The sequence below is a fragment of the Cynoglossus semilaevis genome, chromosome 9 (genome assembly GCF_000523025.1).
Source record: "Cynoglossus semilaevis isolate Cse_v1.0 chromosome 9, Cse_v1.0, whole genome shotgun sequence".
Classification (NCBI taxonomy): domain Eukaryota; kingdom Metazoa; phylum Chordata; class Actinopteri; order Pleuronectiformes; family Cynoglossidae; genus Cynoglossus; species Cynoglossus semilaevis.
Genome location: NC_024315.1, coordinates 2,399,390 through 2,423,155, shown reverse-complemented (window position 1 = coordinate 2,423,155; position 23,766 = coordinate 2,399,390). Strand labels below are relative to the sequence as shown.

The following is a 23,766-nucleotide window of genomic DNA, read 5'->3' as shown; positions in this document are numbered from 1 at the left end:
CTGCTTTTTCTACTGTTACAGAATGTTAAAGCTAGGTCTGCAATTAATCATGATTAGTCGTGATTAATTGATATTAATCGACATCCTTAAATATACTTTATAATATTTATATTGCTGGAACAGGAAGACATTTATTTTTTGATTCATCCAAACAATAGAACTATTAGATGGAATTATTGTTTAAAACACATACATTTTTTTTAAATCTGATTCATTTCACAAAATAATTAAACACAATTAATACAATACTTTTGACAGTTTTAATGAAAACATAAAGTTCCTACAAACGTAAAAGAAAAATAAAGTATATATACATCTCCATTCCACCTACATTCCGTTCTCTGATTTTACGACTTGTGTCCACGTAGAACCTTCCAGAGTTTCTTCCGTCCATCGGACTGACACCTCCTCCATTTATATCAACACTGTGTATTTAACCTCCCTCGCAGCTTCCTGTGTCCTTTTATCACAGCCCAAAGATTTGTCCTCTTTTCTTCGGCTCGCTGACCTGAGGAGGTTCGGGGGTTGTACTCTCCAAAGGTCGGAGGTCAGACAGTCCTAATTAAAGGGTTTGCGGTGAATAATGTGTCCTCAATGTCAGAGTCAACTGGCTCACATTCTTTGCCTGTCACTGAGCAAGTCTCTGCAGAATTGAATGTGTGGCGGCGGCTGTGATGTGAAGCCCAGAGCGGGATATATTTCAACGGGTGCGTCGCACACGACAAAAGATGGAATTCATTAAATATGATATTTGTGCAGGAAAAAATAGATCAGAACGTGAAATACGACTCAGCGTTGGATCTCTGTGACGGCGCCGACCAAAATCACATCATCAAAGTTGCTGCTCAAGCTCGTTGTTTGTCAACTCGTCACACATTCTTAGAAAAATATGTTGACAGATTTGATGTAAGGGCAACAATTTGTTTGAACTGGGAGAGGAAGAAGGACGTTAGGAAATTATCAATTTGGTTTATAGCTTTTTTTTTTGTCAGATTTCTGCCTCTTAATAAGTTTTATCAAGCAAAAAAAAAAGTTTTTCAATATATTTAAATTATGAATAAATTAGTAAAGTGAAGTAACTTGTTCTCAGTTCCCCGACCAACAGCTTTTTATTTTAGGAGACGTGAGAGTATGCCAGGCCGCCACCTTCACCATTAACACCTCAGATGCTTTATAACAGGACACGTTCTTCCACTCATCTGCAGTGGACCTGCTGCACATCCTCAGTGGACGGTTTAGCGGTGCGTGCCCCACGTCTTTGCACCCTGCCGGGAGCGACACAGTGAAAACTACCAGTGGAAACACAGAAACACGTCGGTTGTACGGTGTGGACTCACAGGACTGCAGTTGTTTACAATCACACCTTTGACATTTGGAAAGTCCACTGACCCGTTGACACCACTGTGGCCTTCAGTTATTCCTGGACTTTGCTTTGTTCTTCCTGGCATTTGAGTGCAGAGGAAACAGCTGTCCACTTTATGGTGAAGTAATGACAACTCAGCGCACTTAAGAAATTTGACGTAATTACAGGTGTGGAGCGCCGGACTCTTGGTTTTTCTGATGAGTCCTTTAAGAAGTCGGAACGACGTTTAGATAATGTTAGATGAAGCAAACCTGCTCATACTGTACCTGGAAAAAAACCTCATAAATGACCGATAATGTGTATTTTGCTAAGGTGTAGGGACAGAATTTAGATTTTTTTTTTACACATCTGTAAAACATAATTCAAGATGAGGAAAAATCCTTACCCTGAGTAGTTTTCACAAGGCTCACAAGATGTGATTTTTTTTTTTTTTTTGTTTTTGTTTGACTAGAAGGGATGGACATGTTGGGGGTTCAGGTGAGAATTTCTTCACAATCCTAAATCCCTCTTGGAATGTTCAGTCTTTCAGCAGCCAGGTTTCACTGAAGTAACCAACTGGTCTCCACAGATCCCTATCTGGTCATGTGGCTCAAATCCAGCAGCAGCAGCAGCAGCAGCACAGTAGTACCAAAACTGAAGTCAAATCCTGACGTCAAATCCTACACCAAACCTGGGTCACAACAGTCTATTAGGATTTTAATTATGTGCAAACCTTTAATTATTCAAGTTGATTTTAAGAACACAAAATTGCTAATTGTTAATGTGCAAAACCCTAGCTATCAGCAATTAACCCCACCAAGATGGTTGAGTCAACGTACAGCTTCTGAGCATTTACCTTTAACTAATATTTGTGTCAACTCAAATATTTCCTCCGTCCTGTGCAGTTGTCATTTGAGCCCTTTTTTTTAAAGGTAGGACATAAATCACAGTGCAGATATGGAATGGGATTATGTCAGCTATCCTTTCCCTCAAACAGATGTTTCTCCGCAGAGGTCAGAGGTTAAGGCAGAGGCAACATAAACTCGGCCGAAGCAGAAGGTTCCAGAGGAAAAAACAGGTGATAGCAGGACACGTGAGTGTGGGACAAAATAAATTAAAGTCTCCATTGAAGGGTTCTTTTTTTTCACCCCCCGTCAGAAAACACGGGTCAAGAGAAACGGCTGCCTCTGGTCCTTCCTGTGTCAGCAACGTGGTTTCTGGTATGTGTCGAAATAAGGAGGGGGGGCACGAAAAAAAATATATAAATATATTATCACTAATCTAAGAAATCAACCATTAATGACTGTATTCTTTTTGAATGAAGTAAATTAGTAAAACTGTACTACTACGACCCGGTACCACATGACCAACGGACCAGGATCGGTCCCCGGACCAGGGGTTGGAGACCCCTTACTATATTGCAAATTATATCTAAACCTCTTCTGGTTCATGGAGGAAATGGAATTGAGCCACGTTTTTAGGATCTGTTTTTTTTTATATAGAAACGTCCCATTAAACTTCATTGTAGTCGTCCACTCTCTGCCAGATCTGATGCCATTTGTTCTAAGTACAGTACAGTATCAGTGCAGTTCAACTGATCTTATAAACTGACCTACACACACACACACACACACATGCTAAGATCTTGGTGCAAACCTGAGCTCCAGGTGCAAACACACTCAGTTCAAAGTGACTGTGTTAAAAGACAGGAATTCCTCCACATTGTGTTGAACACATTCCTGGGTCGGTACTAGATTCCTTTGTTTAGAACTAGTGTCGCCTTGGATTAACAGTTCCCTACGTAGAAGTTCTAACAGAGGAATAAAAATGTCCCATCATGCTTCACAACAACCTTAGTAAAATAATGAGCAAAGTGTAAGATTAGCTTAAGCTACATGCGTTCACACTATGCGGGATAATGGTTATTTTGTGGAGCCTGTCATATATATTTTTTTTTAAATAAAAACCATCAGCATCTTTGTGTTGCCCAGTGTTTGGGTCTCATCCAGCTGCTATATCCAGCCTGTTTCCATGGGCCGCTGCTTTCCTTTAAAGACTAGTGATAGCGCCGGCCCATATCAATCTGCCCACAGGATGCTTTAATCCACCATTAAGCAGATGTAATGTTGCACTGAGCCTGCGGGATGGCAGCGACGGCAGGAGCGATTCTAAAATTTGTTCTAGTCCCCCCTCAAACCTGACCACAGTCATGGACACCCGGGCCAGGCAGCACCCAGTACAGCAGAACACAAACCTCTTCCTCCTCGGGAACTAGATCCAAATGTCTCAGGTCTCAGGATTCTCTATTTATACACTGTGTATATTTACAACAGGCCGCATGATTAGCATTGCTAGCGAGTAGCGCAGGAGCTAAGAAAATGCAGAAGCCATCTTCTTCTTTGGTTATTTCAGGGAGACAAGGAGTTTATTAGGGGTGAGCCGCATCTCTTATATCAAAGCTTATTTTCACTGCGTCCGTCGGAGCCACTTTCCAGAGCCACTTCACACATCCTGCTGTTGATCCTTTAATACGTTCTTCACGGCTCCGCGTAATCTGGTAATCTGCGTTAGATTAAAGTCACTTTCGCAGGAGAAATGTGACCACGGCAGGAAGAGACAGAACGTACAGACCACGTCTGATCACCGCTCCGTTTTTTAATACTGCTTGTTGGTATCGGGAACCTTGGTGCTTTGAGCGTTGACCCCGCCTCATTGTTTCCAGTTGTGCACAAACACACACAAACACACACATGGACAGGGACAGTGATCTACAGGAGGTCAACACAGTTGAACAGCTGTTGTTCAGCTGTGTGAATGATGGAGATGTTGAGCAGCGATAAACGTGACATGCTGAAGAATGATGACTGAACCTACACTGGAATGTTGAACCACCTTAACCCCACTCTGTTCTAGTCTATTCTATTTGTATGATTTCATTCATTTGTCTTGGTCTTTCATTGACTCAGATTGTGCTGGTTCAGACCTGAGGTCGAAGTACACCGAAAAACATCCAAAATATTTTAAAGTAATTTGTTCAATACATTAATTATCATTCATTATTTCCACTAGTTGTAAACCTGATATGTTACGAAATATTACCAAACAATATCTTATTTCCACTAGTTGTAAACCTGATCTTATGTTACGAAATATTACCAAACAATATAATTCCCTACTGTATAATACCTTATGACAGGGTTGCCAAACATACGGCCCATGGGCTAAAACAGGGCCAGTGGTGGGCTCAATCTGACCCGCTTGATGAATTTCAAAATTAAAAAAAGTCAAAAACAATTCAAGTTTGTGATGTTATGCATGAAAACAAAGAAGAAAAATATGATTAAAAATTAAAAGTCATGCATGAAAACAAAGAAGAAAAATATGGGTTTAATGTTATTTATAGGGTGGCACTTCGGCCCAGAGGCAATGTCTCGGTTGGTACCTTCCAGTGGACTCACCACCCGCAGGAAGGTTTGGTACGGTGCAGTGTGATTTGGGTGGCGACTGCTGCCACCGCGACCCGGTAACGGATAAGCGGATGAAAATGGATGGATGTTATTTATAGGTAGTTATGTTACGATTGTACTGGTCCAGCCCAGTTGAGCTCTAATCAGGCTGTATGTGGCCCCTGAACCATGATTAGTATCAGTGTTCAAATCTAAATCATTATTAATAAAACTACAGACTGTACAGGAAACTGCATTTTTTTTTTTTGCACATAAAGAAAAGAAAGTAAACCTCTCTTCCCTGGTTGGCTGTTGAGGTCACAGGAGTGCCATCTCCACTGGCTTTGTTTTCCATCTGTCACAGGGTCATTAGTGTCTGCTGTCATCATGAGCTGCCCCCTGGATGAGGCTCTGATCAGAGGCAGCAGCTCTGGCCTGGGCCCAGCTTCCCTCTCTGTTTACCTTAGGTGCTCATTAAAGGCACGTCCCGTCTTTGGTTTCTAAATCAGACAAAGAGAACCTAACGGCCGACTGCTGACTGACCGGCTGCAGCTCCAGAACAGAACCCACTCTTAGATGTTTCCACTCACTTACTGAATATAGTAAAGTCTCGCTGATGGATTCTGTTTCATTACGCGTGTTTCACAGCCACAGAAACAATATGGAACGTGTACCTTCCACAAAATATATTATAATATTTTTTTTTAATCAAGAGGTTTTTCTTCATATTTTTCAGTAAACACATGAGCAGAATGTGAGTAAAATCCAAGAATAACCAAGTATAAAAAGAGGTCGGTGTTTGTGTCTATAGTTACACCTCATCCTGTGAGTCCCCTCGGCTGGTCAAGTGAGGAGGGCCAGATTTATTTAGAGGATGCAATGAAAAAGTGTGATACAGAATGCCAGGATGCACGGCATGGCTGGTATTTGAGGCAAACTTTTGAGAAGGTTGTTGACTGGGTCATGTTGTGTTGTCCTGAATACATTATCACGTCCAGGAAAGAGGGGTTATTTTTATTCAAATCACCGGGACGGTTATAGCTACACTTTTATTTAAAACCTCTTTTGTGGTGCGATAAACAATGTTAATCCGGATTTTTACCGACGTTTCTGTCCAGAATTCCTTGGTGACGATTCATAAATCAAAGCAACTATCTGACGACAGCTCAGATGACAAATTGATGTAGAAAGCATATTTCACTGCTCACAAAAGAACACGATGAAATTAGCCTCGCATTGAATAAGAAACTGTTTTATTTCTGGTCATTTCAAATGTTTCAAATTCCTCAAATTTTTGGCGAAAGAAAAAGAAACCGCATAAAAAAATGTAAGGGCAGAGCACACAGATCATTTTAACCAGTGTCAAAGCCAACTCAAAAGATGATCCATAAAAGGCTACCAGGTATTTTTATCTTAACATGACCTTGTGCACCATACTGAGTACACATTCTCACATTCTCACCACAACCAGTAGGACTGCTTGATGTCTCCATGCTTCTTAATAGTATCTCTACGAAAAAAGAAGAAACCACACGGAGGAGTTTTTAGAACTTTGTATCTCACCTAAAAAAAATACTGGGCGTCTGGTGAGAACTGTATCAGAGACATCACAGCCTCAGCCATGAAAGTTGAAATTTCACACTGAAATTTGACGCCTGAAAAAAAACAGTCCTGGGCAATTTTAGCTGTTCTGTGTTTTTTTTCTTTTCACCGTGTGTGTGGGAGACGCAGCAGCAGTGTCCGTACACCTGTCCTACCAGCTGATCCCAGCTAATTGTCCCTCAGTGTGACACTTCAGATCATTCTGGTGCCGCGGCGTCCCTCTGACACAGCATCACAGGCGCTCCGAGTCATGAACAGGAAATAAAAATGACTGCGAGACCAGTTCACAACAGAATTGAATTAATTTCAATTATTTCATATAAACCTATTCTAAAAAAAATATTTGTAACACTACAATCTATGAAACAGAGCTAAAATAAAACAAAAAAAATCTCATCACAATGTCTTCAAACATTTAAAACATTTTTAAAAATAAATTAGTATTCTTCTGTTATAATATATATTCTGTTAATGTTTTATATACATATTTAATTATTGTAAAAAGTAAAAACTTACGTCTCACATGTACAAAGTCAAATGTATTTAATGTGAAGTAAATGATACAAAGTCAAATATATTTAATGTGATTTGCCTTTTTTTTTTTCACTGACAGTTTTTGTGAAACAAGTCAAAGAGGCTGTTGAGTGTTGACTGGAGGAGCACTTTCACAGTCTGGTCCAATGGTGGGTCTGAAATTAGCTGTGGGGGCCGGAGGCTCCCTCCCAGTGCTGACAGAAGGAGGAGTCTGAGCCTGTCACTGTCTACTGTTCCATTATTACCTGCACAGCTCGGCAGTCTTCACCACACTTGTGTCTCAGTGTGACCACACAGAAACAGGGAGAGACTGAGGGGACAGACGGCAGGGTCAAATAGTCAAGATTTTTCATTTGATGCCTTTTCTCCACTAGGAAGAGTCGTACCTGCCTGCTGCTGCTGACTTGTCAAATACATTGCAAGGCAACTGGCAGTAGCCATGGCTGTGTGTCTGCAGAGTTGCCAACTTTGTTCCAAGTGGGGATTTTTGCTGGTGGCGTTTTATCTTAGCCTGTCTTTTGCCTCAGTAGTTGCTGATCCTTTTAACCCTGCTCACCTCTACCACCACAGACCAGGACCTAATGAAGACAACATCATTATTGCCAATAATGGGATCAGGGTGCCTTTGGGGAGGTCTGTCTTTCTTGACCCTCTGAGTGACCTGGTGACAGAGGTGCAGCCCGGTGACCGCTGCCACATCACTGTTCTGGAGAATGACCCTTTAGCACAGAAACCTGGGATGTTGACCCCGAAGAAGTTCCCCTGCGCGTTTGGACCAGATGAGGTCAAATACACTCACTTTGGATCTCGGAGTCCCAGCAAGGACCGCGTGAAGCTCCAGCTGCGTTATGACTCCCACACAGACACAGTGATCATACCTTTCATGCTGGAGGTGGAGGTGGTCTTCCAGCAGCTTGAGATCCTTACCAGGAATATGCCTCTCAATGTAGAAAAGCTCACCGGTGACAGCAACCCTATTGACAAAAAGGCCCTGGAGTTCTCCTTTGAAGATGGCGTCACACAGTGTAAGATCTCCACGCTGGTCGGGGCTGGAGGTCTCCCCAGGTATGGCACTCTTTTAAATAGCCCCAGCAACGGCAAAATGATTGACTGCGATGAGTTTGTAAAGCAGGGTATCCGCTACAAGCACACTGCTAAGACTAAGTCCCCAAACAGAGATTATATTCCTATGATGGTGGAGCTGCAGGACAATGAAGGCAACACTATTATGCAGGAGCATTTTCAAATGATGGTTAGAATCAGAGAAGGAGCAGAGAACACGGCTCCTAAACCTAGTTTTGTGGCCATGATGATGATGGAGATTGATCAGTTTGTGATGACGGCTATAACAAGCGACATGCTGGCTGCCGAAGATGTAGAATCTGACCCAGATGATTTAATTTTTAACATCACTTCGCCCCTCAGCCCTGAGCAGGGTTATATCATCAGCACAGATGATCAGAACCTGCCAATCACCTCCTTCTATCAGAGAGACATCAAAGATCTTAAAATAGCCTATAAACCTCCCTCAGAGGACTCTGGAGTCGAGAGGATTTTCCAGCTAGAGTTTGAAATCGTAGACACTGATGGCGCTGTGTCCGACACGTTTGCTTTTATGATTGTGGTGAAGCCCATGAATACCATGGCACCTGTGGCAACCAAAAATACAGGGCAGCTATTGTTTGAGGGTCAGTCCCGACCACTTTCTAGCTCCCAGAATTTAGAGATCAGTGACGAGGACAACTTAGACGATGTCAGAATTACTGTTGTCGATGGTCTGAAACACGGAGATCTGACTGTGCTCGGTACACGCAGGAAGTTCTTTACACCTGCAGATCTGGATGCTGGATTTGTAGTGTACCAGCATGATGGCAGCGACACCTACAGCGACAATATTATTTTTAGAATGACCGATGGGAGTAATGAGGTGGAATTCTTGTTCCCTATCACCATAGTTCCCACTGATGACGAGCCCCCTATTATCAATGCTAACACTGGTCTCGTGCTCTTTAAGAATGAAGTCATGCAGATCTCCCCTTTCATTCTGAGCGCAACAGATATTGATTCAGAAGACTCTAGCGTTAAGTTCATCCTGGAGACACCTTACTCCATTGTGGGTCAGCTGCTGTTAAGGCAGGTTGAGCCTCCGTCTGACCCATCTCTGTGGACATTCAGCGAAGCAGATGAGATGTTTGAGCAGGTGGTGACTGAATGGTTTCAGCAGGCTATCCTCGACGGAAAGACGGTTTACCCGCACATCCGGACATTGGGCCACACAGTACCACGACTGTGATTGACCAGTTTGTCTTCAGGGTCCAAGATGATAACGATCCACCAAATCAATCAGGCGAGAATGTGTTCACCGTCAAAATTCACCCTGTCGACGACATTTCCCCAGAACTTTTGCCAGGCACCACCCTTCACATGACGGTGCAGGAGTATGAGCTGACACACTTCAAGAAGAAATTCCTGTGCTACACTGACTTAGATTCAGATGACAGGGATCTCAGGTATACCATCACTAAGCCCCCAACCGACACCGATGAGAACAATCCCGCACCCTTAGGTGAAATCGTACTGACTGACAAGCCTGACATTGTAATTACAGAGTTCACACAGGCCCAGGTTAATCACCATAAAGTAGCTTACAGGCCCCCAGACCAGGAGCTGGGCATCACTCCAAAAGTGGCTCAGTTCACGTTCATTGTAGAGGACACAGCTGGAAACACAGCAGATGGACTTTTCACTATCTTCCTGCAGCCGGTTGACAACAAACCACCTCTCATCACCAACACTGGCTTCACTGTTTACGAGAGAGGTTCACATATTATTACAAAGAAGGAGCTACTAGCCACTGACAGTGACACAGAAGATGAAAATATCATTTTTACTGTGGTACAGGTTCCTCATCACGGGAAGCTGCAGTACTTAGGGATTGACATGACAAACAGTGAAACGTTCGTGCTTGATGACCTTGCTAACGGCCATGTAGCTTACATCCAAGGTGGATCAGAATCAACAGGTGACGTTATCAAACTTGACGTGAGTGATGGTTTCCATAACGTACCGATTAACATCAAGATCTCGATTGACCCTGTGGATGATGAAGTCCCCACCATCATGCTTCCACATGGTCTTCTAGGAGCGTCCATTGATGTGCTGGAGAACGGAGCAACAGAGATCACCAGCAACGTTTTACAGGGCCGCGATGAGGACACAGATGATCTGATGCTCACGTTCATTGTAGAGGAACCTCCCAGGATGGGTGAAATCCTGGTTAACGGTGTACCTGCTGAGAGATTCACCCAGGCAGACATTATTAACGGTGCTGTGGTGTACGCTCACACATCAGGTGAAATCGGTCCAATCAAGGTGTACGACTCCTTCAACCTAACTCTGTCTGATTTGTCCGAGCAGTGGGTCATTGGTGGCAACAAAGTCCACGGGGTGATGATTCATGTTACCGTCCTTCCTGTGGACAGCATTTCACCTATTGTTAGCGTTGGCGAGCAGTTTGTTGTCGTTGAAGGTGAGAAAAATGTCATTACCCTCGATCACATTCAAGCTGAAGATATTGACACAGACAACGACGACATTCTCTGCACCATCATTGTCCAGCCAACGCATGGCTATGTGGAAAACATTTCTCCAGCTTCAGGCTCTGAAAAATCCCGAGCAGGGACAGCAATCACAGCCTTTACTATTAGAGATGTTGCTCTTGGTCACATCTACTATGTCCAAAGCATCCACAAAGGCGTTGAACCAGTGGAGGATCGTTTCACCTTCCGTTGCTCTGATGGCATTAACTTCTCTGAGCGTCATTTCTTCCCGATAGTCATCATCCCTGCCAATGACGAGACGCCTGAGATCTTTATTCGTGAGTTTGTGGTGATGGAGGGCATGAGTCTGGTTATTGATACACCAATCTTGAACGCTGCAGATGTCGACATTCCCGGGGACGAGCTGCAATTTGAGATCATCACACAACCAAAGCATGGTGAAATAGTCCAGCAGCTCAGCACCGGCACCGTCCCTGTATACACATTCAGCTTGGAACAAATAAAAGAGGCGTCGGACATCGTGTACGAACACGACGACTCTGAGACCAAAGAAGACAGCTTTGTAATCAGACTTTTAGATGGGAAACACAAAGTGGAAAAAAAAGTTCTGATCATGGTCATTCCTGTCGATGATGAGACACCAAGGATGGCCATAAATGATGGTCTGGATGTGGAGATTGGAGAGACAAAGGTCATCAGCAACAGGGTTTTGAAGGCCACAGATCTGGACTCTGAAGATAAAGCTCTAACTTACATCGTGAGGTATGGTCCCGCTCAGGGCTATCTGCAGAGAATCAACACATTTGGTGACGTGTTAGGTAACATCACCATAGGCCAGAATTTCACACAGGATGACATTGATAAACACCTCATTCAGTATGTACACACAGGCCAAGAGGGAATTCGTGATCTGCTCAAATTTGATGTAACCGATGGAATCAATCCCCTCATCGACCGCTACTTTTACATCAACATCGGAAGCATCGACATGGTCTTCCCAGATGTCATTAATAAAGGTGTCACTCTGAAGGAAGGAGGGAAAGTCACTCTCACGACCGACCTCCTCAGCACCTCAGATATCAACAGTCCTGATGAACACCTTAGCTTTAGTATCACAAGAGCACCAAGCAGAGGTCACCTAGAGAGTACTGACCACCCCGGTGTCCCCATTTCCACCTTCACCCAACTCCAGCTGGCTGGCAACAAGGTCTACTACATCCACACCTCTGATGATGAAATGAAAATGGACAGTTTTGAGTTTGAGGTAACAGATGGCTACAACCCTGTCTTCCGGACCTTTAGAGTGTCCATCACAGATGTAGACAATAAGAAACCAGTCCTGACTATAAACAAGCTGGTCGTCGAAGAAGGAGAAACCAAACTCATCACCCCATTTGAGCTGACAGTCGAAGATCGTGACACACCCGACAACCTGCTCCGCTTCATTGTCACCCAGGTGCCCGTGCATGGTCAGCTGCTTTTCAACAACAGCCAAACCATCACGACCTTTACCAAACACGATCTGAACGAGAACCTGATCAGCTACAAGCACGACGGCACTGAGACCATCGAGGACAGCTTCTCCTTCACCGTCACAGACGGCACGCATACAGATTTTTACGTCTTTCCCAACACTGTGTATGAAACACGCAAGCCCCAGATGATGACCATTCAGATCAACACAGTGGACAACGGTGTGCCCCAGATTTTGGTCAACAAGGCTGCAGCCTCACTGAGGGTCCTCCCAACGGGTCACGTTGGGTTCCTGATCAGCAGCAAGGCCCTGAGATCAGAGGATCGCGACAGCTCTAACAGAGTTTTGAAGTACATCGTGACCGAGGCCCCTAAACACGGCTTCATCATAAACTCCGGTCTGGGCAACGACAGCATCACTACCTTCACGCAAGGTAAGCTACAAACTACGACATAATATACTTAACAAGAAATGTTAAATCTGTTTTTTATGATAAATATAAAATCTATACAAAGTTTTACTTAAATACTTAAGTACATAATAATATATGCATAAATATACAAATGTAGGTAACTTAAATACTTAGTACATAATAATATATGCATAAATATACCATGGCCATAACAAAATTGCAATGCTGATTGCCTTGTGACTTTATTGGTCCTCAGATCTCTTCAAACTGACTCCAGGTTTTCATACTTCTCTCCATGTATTAATCTGCGACTCATTTACTCTTTTTCGTTTTACAGCTGACATCAATGACATGAAGATTTCCTACGTGTTGTTGGATAAGAGCAACGCAACCAGTGACATCTTTTACTTCACCGTTCAAGACAATGGTAAGAAACCATTAAACTACTTCATACTAACGTGCACTGACACCAGCATGGAACCATGAGCAGGAAATCATTTGCCTGAAGGCTTTTTCTTCAGACTTTCCATTTAAATGGCTTCTTAAAAACATGAAGCTACCTTCTCTCTGCCATGTGTTTGCATCACAAAGACTTAGGGCAGTTGGCCATGACTGACACTCGGCAGAGACCCACCTTCTCTTTTCACCCTACTGCAAAAGGGGGGAAGCAGGTTTAAAGGACAGGGGTCAGAGGAGATTTAAGAAGAGTGTTGGTAAAAGTAGAAGAGGTGGAACTACGTGCTCTAAAACGTCATTGTTAGAAGACAATGACATGGACATTCCCTCAGGGTGCTTTCAGATGCTCCCTCTTTCATCGCGTGTTTGAAGTGACATTGTGAAATCTAATAAATGTATTTGTAGGTAACAGTAATTTTAGTTATTACTATAATATTCAGTAATGGTTTATATTAGTCTGGAAATATAACTTAATATTAATTATATTAAATGATGTTTTTTAAATGTTTAAAACAAAATGATTTCCCATTCTTAGTTATCAGCCTGTGACACCGACCTCAACATGTTCCATAAGAACCAGTTCCTTCCTTCTCACTTTACTCAGACGTGTCAAAGCCTGTTGGGTTTTCACTTTAACTGAGGATCATATTTCCTCTTGGTCCGCTGCCATATGAATGTCACTCATAAAATATCCATGTCGGCATTTAAAATATAAAATGAGAATATGAGGGGTCTCACAAGTTGAAAACACGATATCAGTGAACATATGACAGAAGGCAAAGCGGATGTCAGATAATAAATGACAACGATCAACGCAGGAGGAAAAGTTCAGTCTGCAATTATGTTGGATTGAGGGTCGTGTTAAAGATGATCCTGCTGTAACTGCAGTCGTACCAGTGAGGAGGCAGGACAGGGTCTCTGAAAGTCTCTGCTAAATTACTGTCTTTTCGTCAGCAAAGTGAAGCTTCATATTAACCTCAACTCCACACCTACAGATGAATCACCTCTGGAGTTATCATTTAACCTTAGTCAGATCCCCAAACTCTACATCCTCTCTCTGTGAATTAACATTTCCTCCCAGACCTTGTTATCTTACACCAACCGTAACCCTATCTGTCTCAGTGAATCTGAGGTTTTAAATAAAGGTTTAACCACAGGAAGGCGCTGAGGGCTTCAATTAGCTTTAGGATTTTTTTTTCTTTGCTTTCCTTCTGTTAGTAAAGCCTCCAGTCAACTCAGCTGAACCAGGTGCAGGGAGGCAGGTCAGCACTTAAACCAAACTATGGCTGCGTCCCTGTAGATTCCAGGTAAAGTGCAGGAGCACGACAGATACTAGTTTGAATAATTGCTGGTTTATCATTTTAGTTAATAGTCGGCCCACATGGAGGCCCCAATACCCACACCTGGAAAAAAGATCACACAGCAGATATGGTTGTGATGAGTCAACCGTTGTTTTAGTAATGTGTGTGTGTGTGTGTGGATGTGATGGGGTGGATGGGAGGTTTGGAAGCATCGCTGACGTGCAGCGACTTGCAAGTGGAGAGCAGCGCTGATGGTCAGCCTATCTGGTAATAAATCTAAGAAGCTGAGCTGTTTGTGAGGGAAACAAAAGCTCAGTGTCAGAGAAGATTTGCAGCTAAGATACCCCCCCCAAACCCCCCAAAAACAGCCCCTCGTTAGCATACCTTTTGACGCTACACTTTGACGTGTGCGTTTTGATTGATTGCTAATCATTAGAAAACCTATGTTTCATAACGCAATTTCAAAAATCAAAAAAACATCTTTTAGACTTTATTCCGTCAGTATCAGCAGTTCAAATTCCAAGAGTTCATTTTTTACCCCCAAATACTTCATGTCAGTCTTTCTAACTGTTGCTGTTCAAATATGTGAAGAAAAAAATGCGTTGGTCAGTAGTTTTTAATGTGAAACATGAGTTAAGACACAGGATCTGAACAATGGACTGTGAAACAATCATATAATGATATAAAACAATCTTACTAACAGATACAAACACCAACCTGAAGATGATGTGATTCATATTATTATCCTGACCTTAACGACTGGAAATGAAATACTTTTCAATATAATTATCCTGGCCTTAACGACTGGAAATGAAATACTTTTAAAAAGTAACAGTCTGTCTACCATGTTGTAATTACTCCCATCTGTTTCATAATTGTAAGAATTCTAGTAAAACTTTAAGGATGAGACACTAAAGATTTTATAGCAGTTACAACAAAAATGAACTCTCGGCTTATTCTCACTTTCCTCAGGGAAAAGTTATAACTTGTGTGCATGTGTCCAGGTCAGGAGTGCCTTACAGCCATTTGAAGAAAGGGCCATTCAGGCTATATGGTTGTTTTTACGAGAGGGTACGCAGCTCATGTATATTCTTCTTTATTGGACGTCGGGGCCATTGAGCCACAGGCTCAGAGAAAAGAAAACCCTTAAGTTACTGACAGACGTGTCAGGACATCTGAAGGTTTTCGTTTGTCTCCAGGTCTGAAGGACCGGTGCAGTATATCAGACGTTTAAACCCAGGACTGTGGTGGTTTTCAGACACTGCTGCCTATTCTTGCCAATCTTGTGCAGCAGATAGTGTTAGATTTCTTTGTGACGCTAATCAAATTCTGCAGATAAAGAGATAAGGAATAAAGAGAACAAAGCCGCGGCATTCATACACATTAAATCAGTCTTTGTGCCTTTTCCAAAAGCAACAATATAGTCTTGCAGCTCTGCAGAGGGACCACAGACCCCACTGGGTCCCTGTGTTATGTGATCATTCACAGCCGGGATAGGAATGCATTTCCTTGGAGACTCCAGACTTCAGGGCCACAGACAGACTGTGGACGGTCTGGAAGTGCAGTGGTATCCCAGCGGGACAGGTGTGTACGTGAGAGGAAAGTCTCCGGGGAGGGGGGGGGGGGATCCCCTTTCAAGGTTCTCCGTCACCCCGCTCCCAGCTCTGCAGAAACCCAAACCGGTCTCTGATAGCCTGATAACCTGCGAGGTTTCACTGTGGAGGTCCCTGGTCCTAAAGACATCGGGGACAAAATTCTGACTGTGACGAACATTGAAGTTCAGTTTCTGTTCCCCATTAGTCCGAGTGTCAGTCCAGTGGGACTGTGTTCCATGTCAGCCGTGTCAACAGTCACTGGGAGATTTAGTGTCTAATGGTGCCACAGCCCGTGTCCCCTGTGACGAGGACGTCTCACAGACCCCCCCCCCCCCCCCCCGGGTATTTCTATTCTTATTCTGTGGTGTTTTCATTTCTCCACCTCGTCTCAGTTACATCCTTCCGTACTCTCCGTTCTGTCTTTTCCTTTCATTGAAGAACAGTTTTTTTATCATTTCTTTTTCTTCAGCTGTGATTTATGGCTTTTTTGAAGACAGCTGGGGAGAGGAGTTATGATGTATGGCTCCAAAGGTTATTCATATCTGCTCTCATATGGCACAGCTATCGCTGTCACTCCACGCGGTCGGTGACTCGTGGTTATTATTCTCTCGTCCTGTCCGTTCTCACTAATGTCAATGATTTAAGTAGCAATTAATTATAATGTGGAGAAGTGCTTTATTTGTAGTTGTTGTGCAAGAGTTTACGTGTTAGTGTTTTATTTCTCTTGTTATTTTCAGTCCTTTGAAGAGAACATGGTACAAATTTGAGTCCAGTTTGCGAAACGTTTGCGAAAGTTGAAGCCTTCAAATTTTTATATTTTTGCTGACTTCCCTTTTCTGTCATTGACCACAGAGGAAAACTTCTACACATTACAGACTTTTAAAAGTATCACAGCCAGGAAAGATGAAGGTTCATCATGACATGTTCAATTTTATTGCAATTTCTCCCAAAGTTGCAGCTATCTGTGTGGTCACAAGTGTGGTAACCCAGGGTCAAAGAGGCCGTGGTTGTCAGCCTGCGTCCTATTATGATTTGCAACATCCTCCACCACAGATCTGTCAGAGTCCAGAGCCAAAGCTGCGTCCTGGTCTAATGTGTCAATCTACAGCAAATGCTGCTACTGTTCAGAGATGATTCCACTTATCATCCAGCATTTAACGCACTCATTTATTTATATACAGTGCAGTGCCTTATGTCAAGCTCTCACAATTCCCATAATCATACATATGTATATATATGAATATATCATTCCAAACATCTCCTTCAAAACTCCTGTGTTGAAAAAATATATTTAAATAATAACTAACATACCATAACAATAAATAACGCTGTGATATTTGAATACCAACCATAGCTGCCGGGAATCTCCCCAGTATTTATACCAACTGGATGATTAATGAGGAAATACTTGATCAAGATATTCTTAGTCGTTTGCTCCTCCTTGCATCATGTTAGCGGACGTCAGAGCCTCACGTTGACCTTCCCTTCCAACAATATCTCGGGCCTGACCCACTATCACACCGTATCTATGTATGGTGCAGGCAGCGCAGCAGTGTAAATATGAGCTGCTGAAGAATGTGTTGCCCCCGAACACTGGTGCAGAAAAAAAGCTGAGGCCACCATGTCATGTATATGTTTTGACGTTACTTTGCTGACGCATGATATTGAATACATAAACTCCTAGGAGGAGAACTCTTTTGTCACTTTACGTCACGCTTTTCCCCTTGTTTATACAACATTTTCATATGTTGAAAATATCTTAAGGCTTTAGGTCCGGACTCAAACCTGTTTTTTGTTGGGTTTTATTTTTACAGTGGTAATTCATAAACTTAAGCATTATTAAAACCGAATTCTCAGAACGTTTTGTCTCCCATGATGAGAATGTTAGAGGATGAATCATGGTTAAATTGCCTATTTTTTACACGCAACATGGTGGACAAAAAACAAAACAAATTCTTCTGTGGTAACTCCTAAAGATGGAAAATATTCTAAACATTATTCTGCAGCATAGAAAGGTCCAAAAAACCCAGAGGTTCTGACATAAAGTTTACTTTTCTTAGCTTACCTTGTTTAGCAAATTAGCATCGCTAACTTGGTAACTGCTACTAAATTTACAGCTTTTTTATACATTGCTAACTAGACCAGCGAAATTTATTGGTGTAATAGGGTGACTAGGCTTTTAAATTTCTAAAATATTTTCTGTATCTTCCACTACTCGTGATAGGCCGTAGTTTCACTAGGAACCTGAAGTCTCATCACACTTTCTAAGTATTTCCGGCTAATGTCTGTTATCATCGTCAATCACTCACAGCTAATTCATTAAATAGCTGCTAACAGGGACGTTCAGAAATATGTACCGCCTATAAAACTTTTCATTCCTGTACGGAAATTACGATGCTCATCAGTTTGACAAGCTAATGGAAATGTGAGCCAAACCTGGGAGCTACTGTGTGTATTAGGTTTAATGGCCGGTCTAATATAGAGTTTGCGTCATAAATTTAGGAATCAATCATGTTTAAATACAGGTTTACAGCAGCTATTCTGATCTCACACCTTCAGTTTGAAACTTTAAATTCCAGGCCAAGTTAATGTGTCAAGTAGGAAGTCCTGATTTTTTTTTTTTTTTCTTTTGATCAGACTTGTTCCGGCTCTAGTCCCACTGTCTGACCACATGTACAATAGAAGGAGATTTCCCTTCTATTACACTGGCGACAACAATGTGGAGGTAGGCAGGCAGGCAGGGGTGACGTGGTGGTGGACGTGGGCCCACCCAGACTGTGGCCTGCTGTCACGTTCAGTTGTTCATCCTCTGAGTGAACAAAGTCAATGCAGGGAAGAAGGGAGGGAGTCAGGGTGGGAGGAGGGTACAGCTGTCACTCTGCTCCACATACTATGGGAATCTGGAGGGTGAAAAGGTTTCAACGGAGACAGACAGACAGACGACCGGAAGGACAAAGAGAGAGAGAGGGAGAGAGAGAGAGAAATAACATGGCTTTGATGACACTGAGCCCAGCAATTGTCACCCGTGTTCCTCCTCTCACCCAGGGTCGTGCCACAATGTGAATTTGTGTCACGGAACAGCGAGTGAATGTGACAATGACACAGATACCAATCTGGTTTTTACAACAGTACCAGTGATACAGGACACATGGAGTTTGTTTATAATGCAGAACAAAAGCACCTGTTGACCACACGGTACCACAAACCTTTTAAAACCAGGTCACGATGTCAATGATGACATGTGATTAGTTAAAAATGTATTGTATAGACTCTGAACAAACATATACTAATTTTAATGGTTGCCAATAACGTCAAAAGTCATTAGAACATAGCCTTGTTGTGAGAAGTTGTTTGAAAATTTTATTTTATTTTATTTACCTGTCTGGACTATTATAGGACTAGTAAATAATTTTACCCAGAATTCAAAAGACAATTCTGGGATGCAAAAGACATAAAAGAACCAAACTACTATGTTTTTGTTTTTGACTTCTTCTTGATTCGGAATATTAGTATTACTAATAATTTAGCATGATTCTGTGCTGATTCTTTAGAGAAATTCTTGCATATTAGTTAATTACATCCATTCTTCCCCCACCTGCTGGTTAAGGACTGTTACTTTATGGGATAATAATAATTTTTACAGGTCAGGTTTTTTCTTGCTTGCCACTTACGTCATTTCACATGCATCGTGCCTCACACCTGTGTCACCTGCTCACACACACTGTATCAAGTGGCTCTGGGACAGACAGAAGTGGTGACACATTTCACCAGCTCTTTTTTTTTTACAATCTGTCTGAGCTAAAATTGTCCGTTTATTATGTCCCTAAATAGTTTATTTGTCCCGCTTGATTTATTGTTAAAGATCTGTAACATATGAAGTGTCATCCATTTAAAATGTGTTTCCTGAAACCCTGACCTGTTTGCCGATTGCTCTATGCCCGAACAGAGGCTGTTCTTTGGTCGTGTTCATTTGATAAAACTTAGTAATTACCAGGACATGGAAAATAATCCGGCTTCTGAACCTTATCTCGGACTTTTTTGTCACGGTGCTGGTGGTTGAAATGATTGTATTTCTTGTGGTGATGGGAATCTGATTCCGTCCTAAACTGTAAAGACTTATCAGTCAGGAGTTGAATGGCTGAGCCGATATCACCACGTGAGTGTACAGATTACAACAAAGCCATACACTTTATACACAGTGTACTGAACTCATGCATAAACTGCGGTGGAATTTGGGACAAACAACTGCAGACATGATCCATGTTACCCATATTTTTAGCCGTGACTGTTGGAAACCCGAGCAGGGTGTTTGATGGAGGATGGCGGTGCCCACTGGGCTCCACTTCTCCATGTCGCCTCTGCTTAACCAGTGTAACCTTACATTCTTACCTCAGTGGTAGCTGTCCACACAGCGGTCGGTAATCGTGGAAACCATTGGTTTGGACGTTGTCATCATCGCATACTTGATGCAGCGTTGCACCCTTATATAGTATGAATAAAATTTGGTTTGTTGTTCATTGGTCAGCCATGGTGTTAAGGTATGGGAGTGAAGAGGTGCCATATTTTCTGGGCTATAAGTCCCTCTGGAGTATAAGTCTCACTGTATTTTCCGGGCTATAAATCCCTCTGGAGTATAAGTCTCACCAACCAGTGCAAAAATAAGGAACATGTACATTTTTAGTGGTACAGAAGTAGCAGATACTAAAAAACCTAGCTTAAAGTTAGCCCAGAAATTGCTGTAAGAGCTACTATTCTAGTCAGGTTTATGACAGGAACCACATCATTACTGACATGTAATTCACTCTATAATCAGATAATTAACACCACATTTATTGCCAACTGGTGCTTTGAGAATACCAAGCAGAGGTGGAAGAGAACTTGGAACTCAGTACGACGGCAACACGCCTTCAAGTCCTGCCAGCTTTAGGGAAACCCTGGTATTAAGATATCACGTTGCCTCTTTCAAATTAAACACCTATTTGACTCCTTTATCCCTCGGCCCAAAGCAGATTGCAGTTCCTATGCATCGCTGACTCTCAATACCAACGAAACTGATTGTTTCCTTCGTTTCGCTGCTGTGGCTGAGGAGGTTTTTAAATTAAATACTGAGGAACTAAGCTTTCTTTCTGTCTTTAGGTGGAAATAAACTGAAGCCTCAGCCTTTCCGCTTAAACTGGGCCTGGATTTCCCTGGAGAGGGAATACTACCTGGTAGACGAGGATGCCAAATTCCTGGAGGTGACGCTAAAACGCAGAGGCTACCTTGGGGAAACCTCCTTTGTCAGTAAGTGTTGGGATTAGACAATCAAATCTGATCTGATCAGTGACATGGTTTTTCTTTGCAACATTTTAATTTTGTTAATGGTTTATATAAAATCACTAAGAAATTATGGGTTTTTAGGAGGAAAACGCCCCTGTTTGAATTAACAAACACTTTCAACGACTCTCTTAGATTTTAGGATATAATTCATAAGGCTCTTTTTGAAGGACTGACTTGCTTTAAAACATTCACAAAACCCACGAACGTCTGTGCTCAGTCCGTCAGGGTAGATTTCCCAGACAGAGGAACCACATATCCCTAACGGCGCCTCCTGTGGCAGCCTGTGTTGGTTGCAAATTAGGCACTCAATTATTTCCTAATTATTGTTGTTATTATTATTATTATGTGGTGTCCCCAGCTGTTGGTAACCGTCTCAAATCAATGTCCCTCGATTATCTTCAGGTATTGCCACCAAGGACGTCACAGCTGAGAAGGACAAGGACTTCCGTGGTAAATCCCAGAAACAGGTACAGTTCAACCCCGGTCAGACCACGGCCACATGGAGGGTTAAGATTTTCACGGATCAGGAGTTCGAGACCTCGGAAACCTTTGAGATACAGCTATCAGACCCGGTCATGGCGGTGCTGGAGTTTCCAAATTTCGCAACGGTGGAGATTGTAGATCCCGGAGATGGTACCGCTGAAATTTATATATAAAATTAAATTATAAAATAATTGGCCCAAAAAATGAAAAGACATGAATAGACCTGAGAATCTTTTATCACATTTCTGTCTTCAAACAGAGTCGACAGTGTTCATTCCTCAGGCGGAGTTCAAGATTGAGGAGGACATCGGAGAACTTCTAGTGCCTGTACGGCGTTCCGGGGACGCCAGCCAGGAACTCATGGTTGTTTGTTACACACAGCAAGGTGAGATAATCATGTTTGTAGTCATAAGTCTTTACATGTCGTCAGCCTCATAACAATAGGCAGAAAAAACATCAAACACTAACGTTTCCCCTCAGGTTGTTTGTTGTTGACTTCTTTGTTTCCTCGATGTTCTGTGAAGGAAGACATTCAACTACAATTCTTTCCTGTTTCCTTTCATCCTCAGCCACGGCCTCCGGTACCATACCCAGCACGGTCCTGTCCTACTCTGATTACATCACTAGGCCGGAGGACCACAACAGTGTCCTGCGCTTCGATAAGGACGAACGTGAGAAAATGTGTCGCATCATCATCATCGATGACTCCCTGTACGAGGAGGAAGAGAGCTTCAACGTCAGCCTCAGCATGCCCATGGGCGGGCGAGTGGGCGCTAACTACCCAACAGCCAAGATAACCATCCTGGCTGACAGTGATGACGGTGAGTGTAGCCACGAAAAAGAGTGAGATTATTGCTAAAAGGCAACTTTTTGAAGGATGCAAAATTCAAATACCATGTTAAGCACCAGTGACAAAACGGTAATGATTTATAGTGATTTATAAAAGTGACCACTGCACTACTCAATAATTCATTCAAAAAAAAATTGTTTACTGTTTACTTCACAACTGGTTCAGATTCAAACTGTGTGGTTTCTGCACCACTCCTAAATATCTCTGTGTTGTCTGAGAGAGTTCCACAGACTCTGGTTCACAGCTCAGCCTAACACAGCTGTGACTGAGGCGTCGTTATTACCTGCTGACGCAGCTGTGCTCTATTACAATTAATCAGGCTTAAAAGGACTCACTCCTGCACTGCCAAAGCTTTTGAATGGTTTCTGGTCGATCAGCAGCAGAGAAAGGTGTCTGAGTCGTTGAGTTTGTGGGGAAAGAGCTCTTTTTTTTGTGGATTTTTAAAACAATATAACCAAGGGGCTGAATCTACTCACAGCTGCCTGCTTACAAATCCAAAAACTCACTGAAGAAAAACAAACATACAAAACACACAGTTTTCCAAGTGAGGTTCTTGTTTTCCTGTTTAATCACTGTGAATCAGTAAAGGAACAACTCATCACTGAGGTTACAATTAAGGTGCATTCACTGACCTTCAGAAAACCTCAGTGGCAGTGTAAATGTGTATATAGAAAATGATACGAATGAATGAAGTTCCCCAAATCTAAAACATCCAATAATACTCACAAGGAGGAGGGGTTTGGGGGGGTGACAGGCTGTGAATTTTATGCTACCTTTGCAGATTACAGAAAAAAACAACAACTTTGAACTGTGTTCCTTGAGTGACCCTTGTCCTAATTGGCATTCAGGGGAACTCAGGGGGAAACACAGGGCATCTCTTTGTGTGCAAAGACCAAAAGACAGGTGGTGCAGAGAGGGACTATTGTGTGACAGGAAATCCAAATGACCGGCATGGTTTCACTCTCTCCTTCTGTGCGAAGGAGATTCTGCTGCAATTCTTCTTTAAGGCTGAAGACATGTTTTCCACGTGTCACCTTTTATTTACCATTGATTATATACAGTACCAAGTACTTGTCTGTTTTTAGGCTTCTAGCTTAGCATCCCTCTATGCATTTAGAGTAGAAGCCCCATTAGCATTTATGTTTACAAGTAAATAACCGGTGTATTGTCTCAGACATGTGAGGAGACAAGAGAGGTCTCCTCCGTATAAACCCCTATTGTGGTTGGGCTTCTTGGTGGGTCCCAACATAACACCCCACCATAAATCAGTGTCTGTGTGTGAGTGTGTGTACATGTAAAACCATCTGCCTGTCTGAGTAAACCTAGACGTTTGGAGTCTAGCCAGCATCAGGCCGCTATTGTTATGAACTTTTTTTGTCTGTCTCCTGCTGC

The 23,766-nt window shown here is 42.5% G+C and overlaps 1 protein-coding gene across 1 annotated transcript in view; it reads left to right on the top strand.

Moving 5' to 3' along the window:
- Positions 1–7,151: 7,151 nt before the first annotated feature.
- Positions 7,152–23,766, top strand: part of frem3 (Fras1 related extracellular matrix 3) — a 25,995-nt gene continuing 9,380 nt past the window's right edge. Inside the window, 7 exon segments of the mRNA XM_008316421.3 lie at positions 7,152–9,187; positions 9,190–12,391; positions 12,708–12,797; positions 20,859–21,005; positions 21,444–21,674; positions 21,784–21,909; positions 22,094–22,345. Coding sequence (XP_008314643.2) covers positions 7,364–9,187; positions 9,190–12,391; positions 12,708–12,797; positions 20,859–21,005; positions 21,444–21,674; positions 21,784–21,909; positions 22,094–22,345 — 5,872 coding nt within the window. The 5' untranslated portion in view covers positions 7,152–7,363.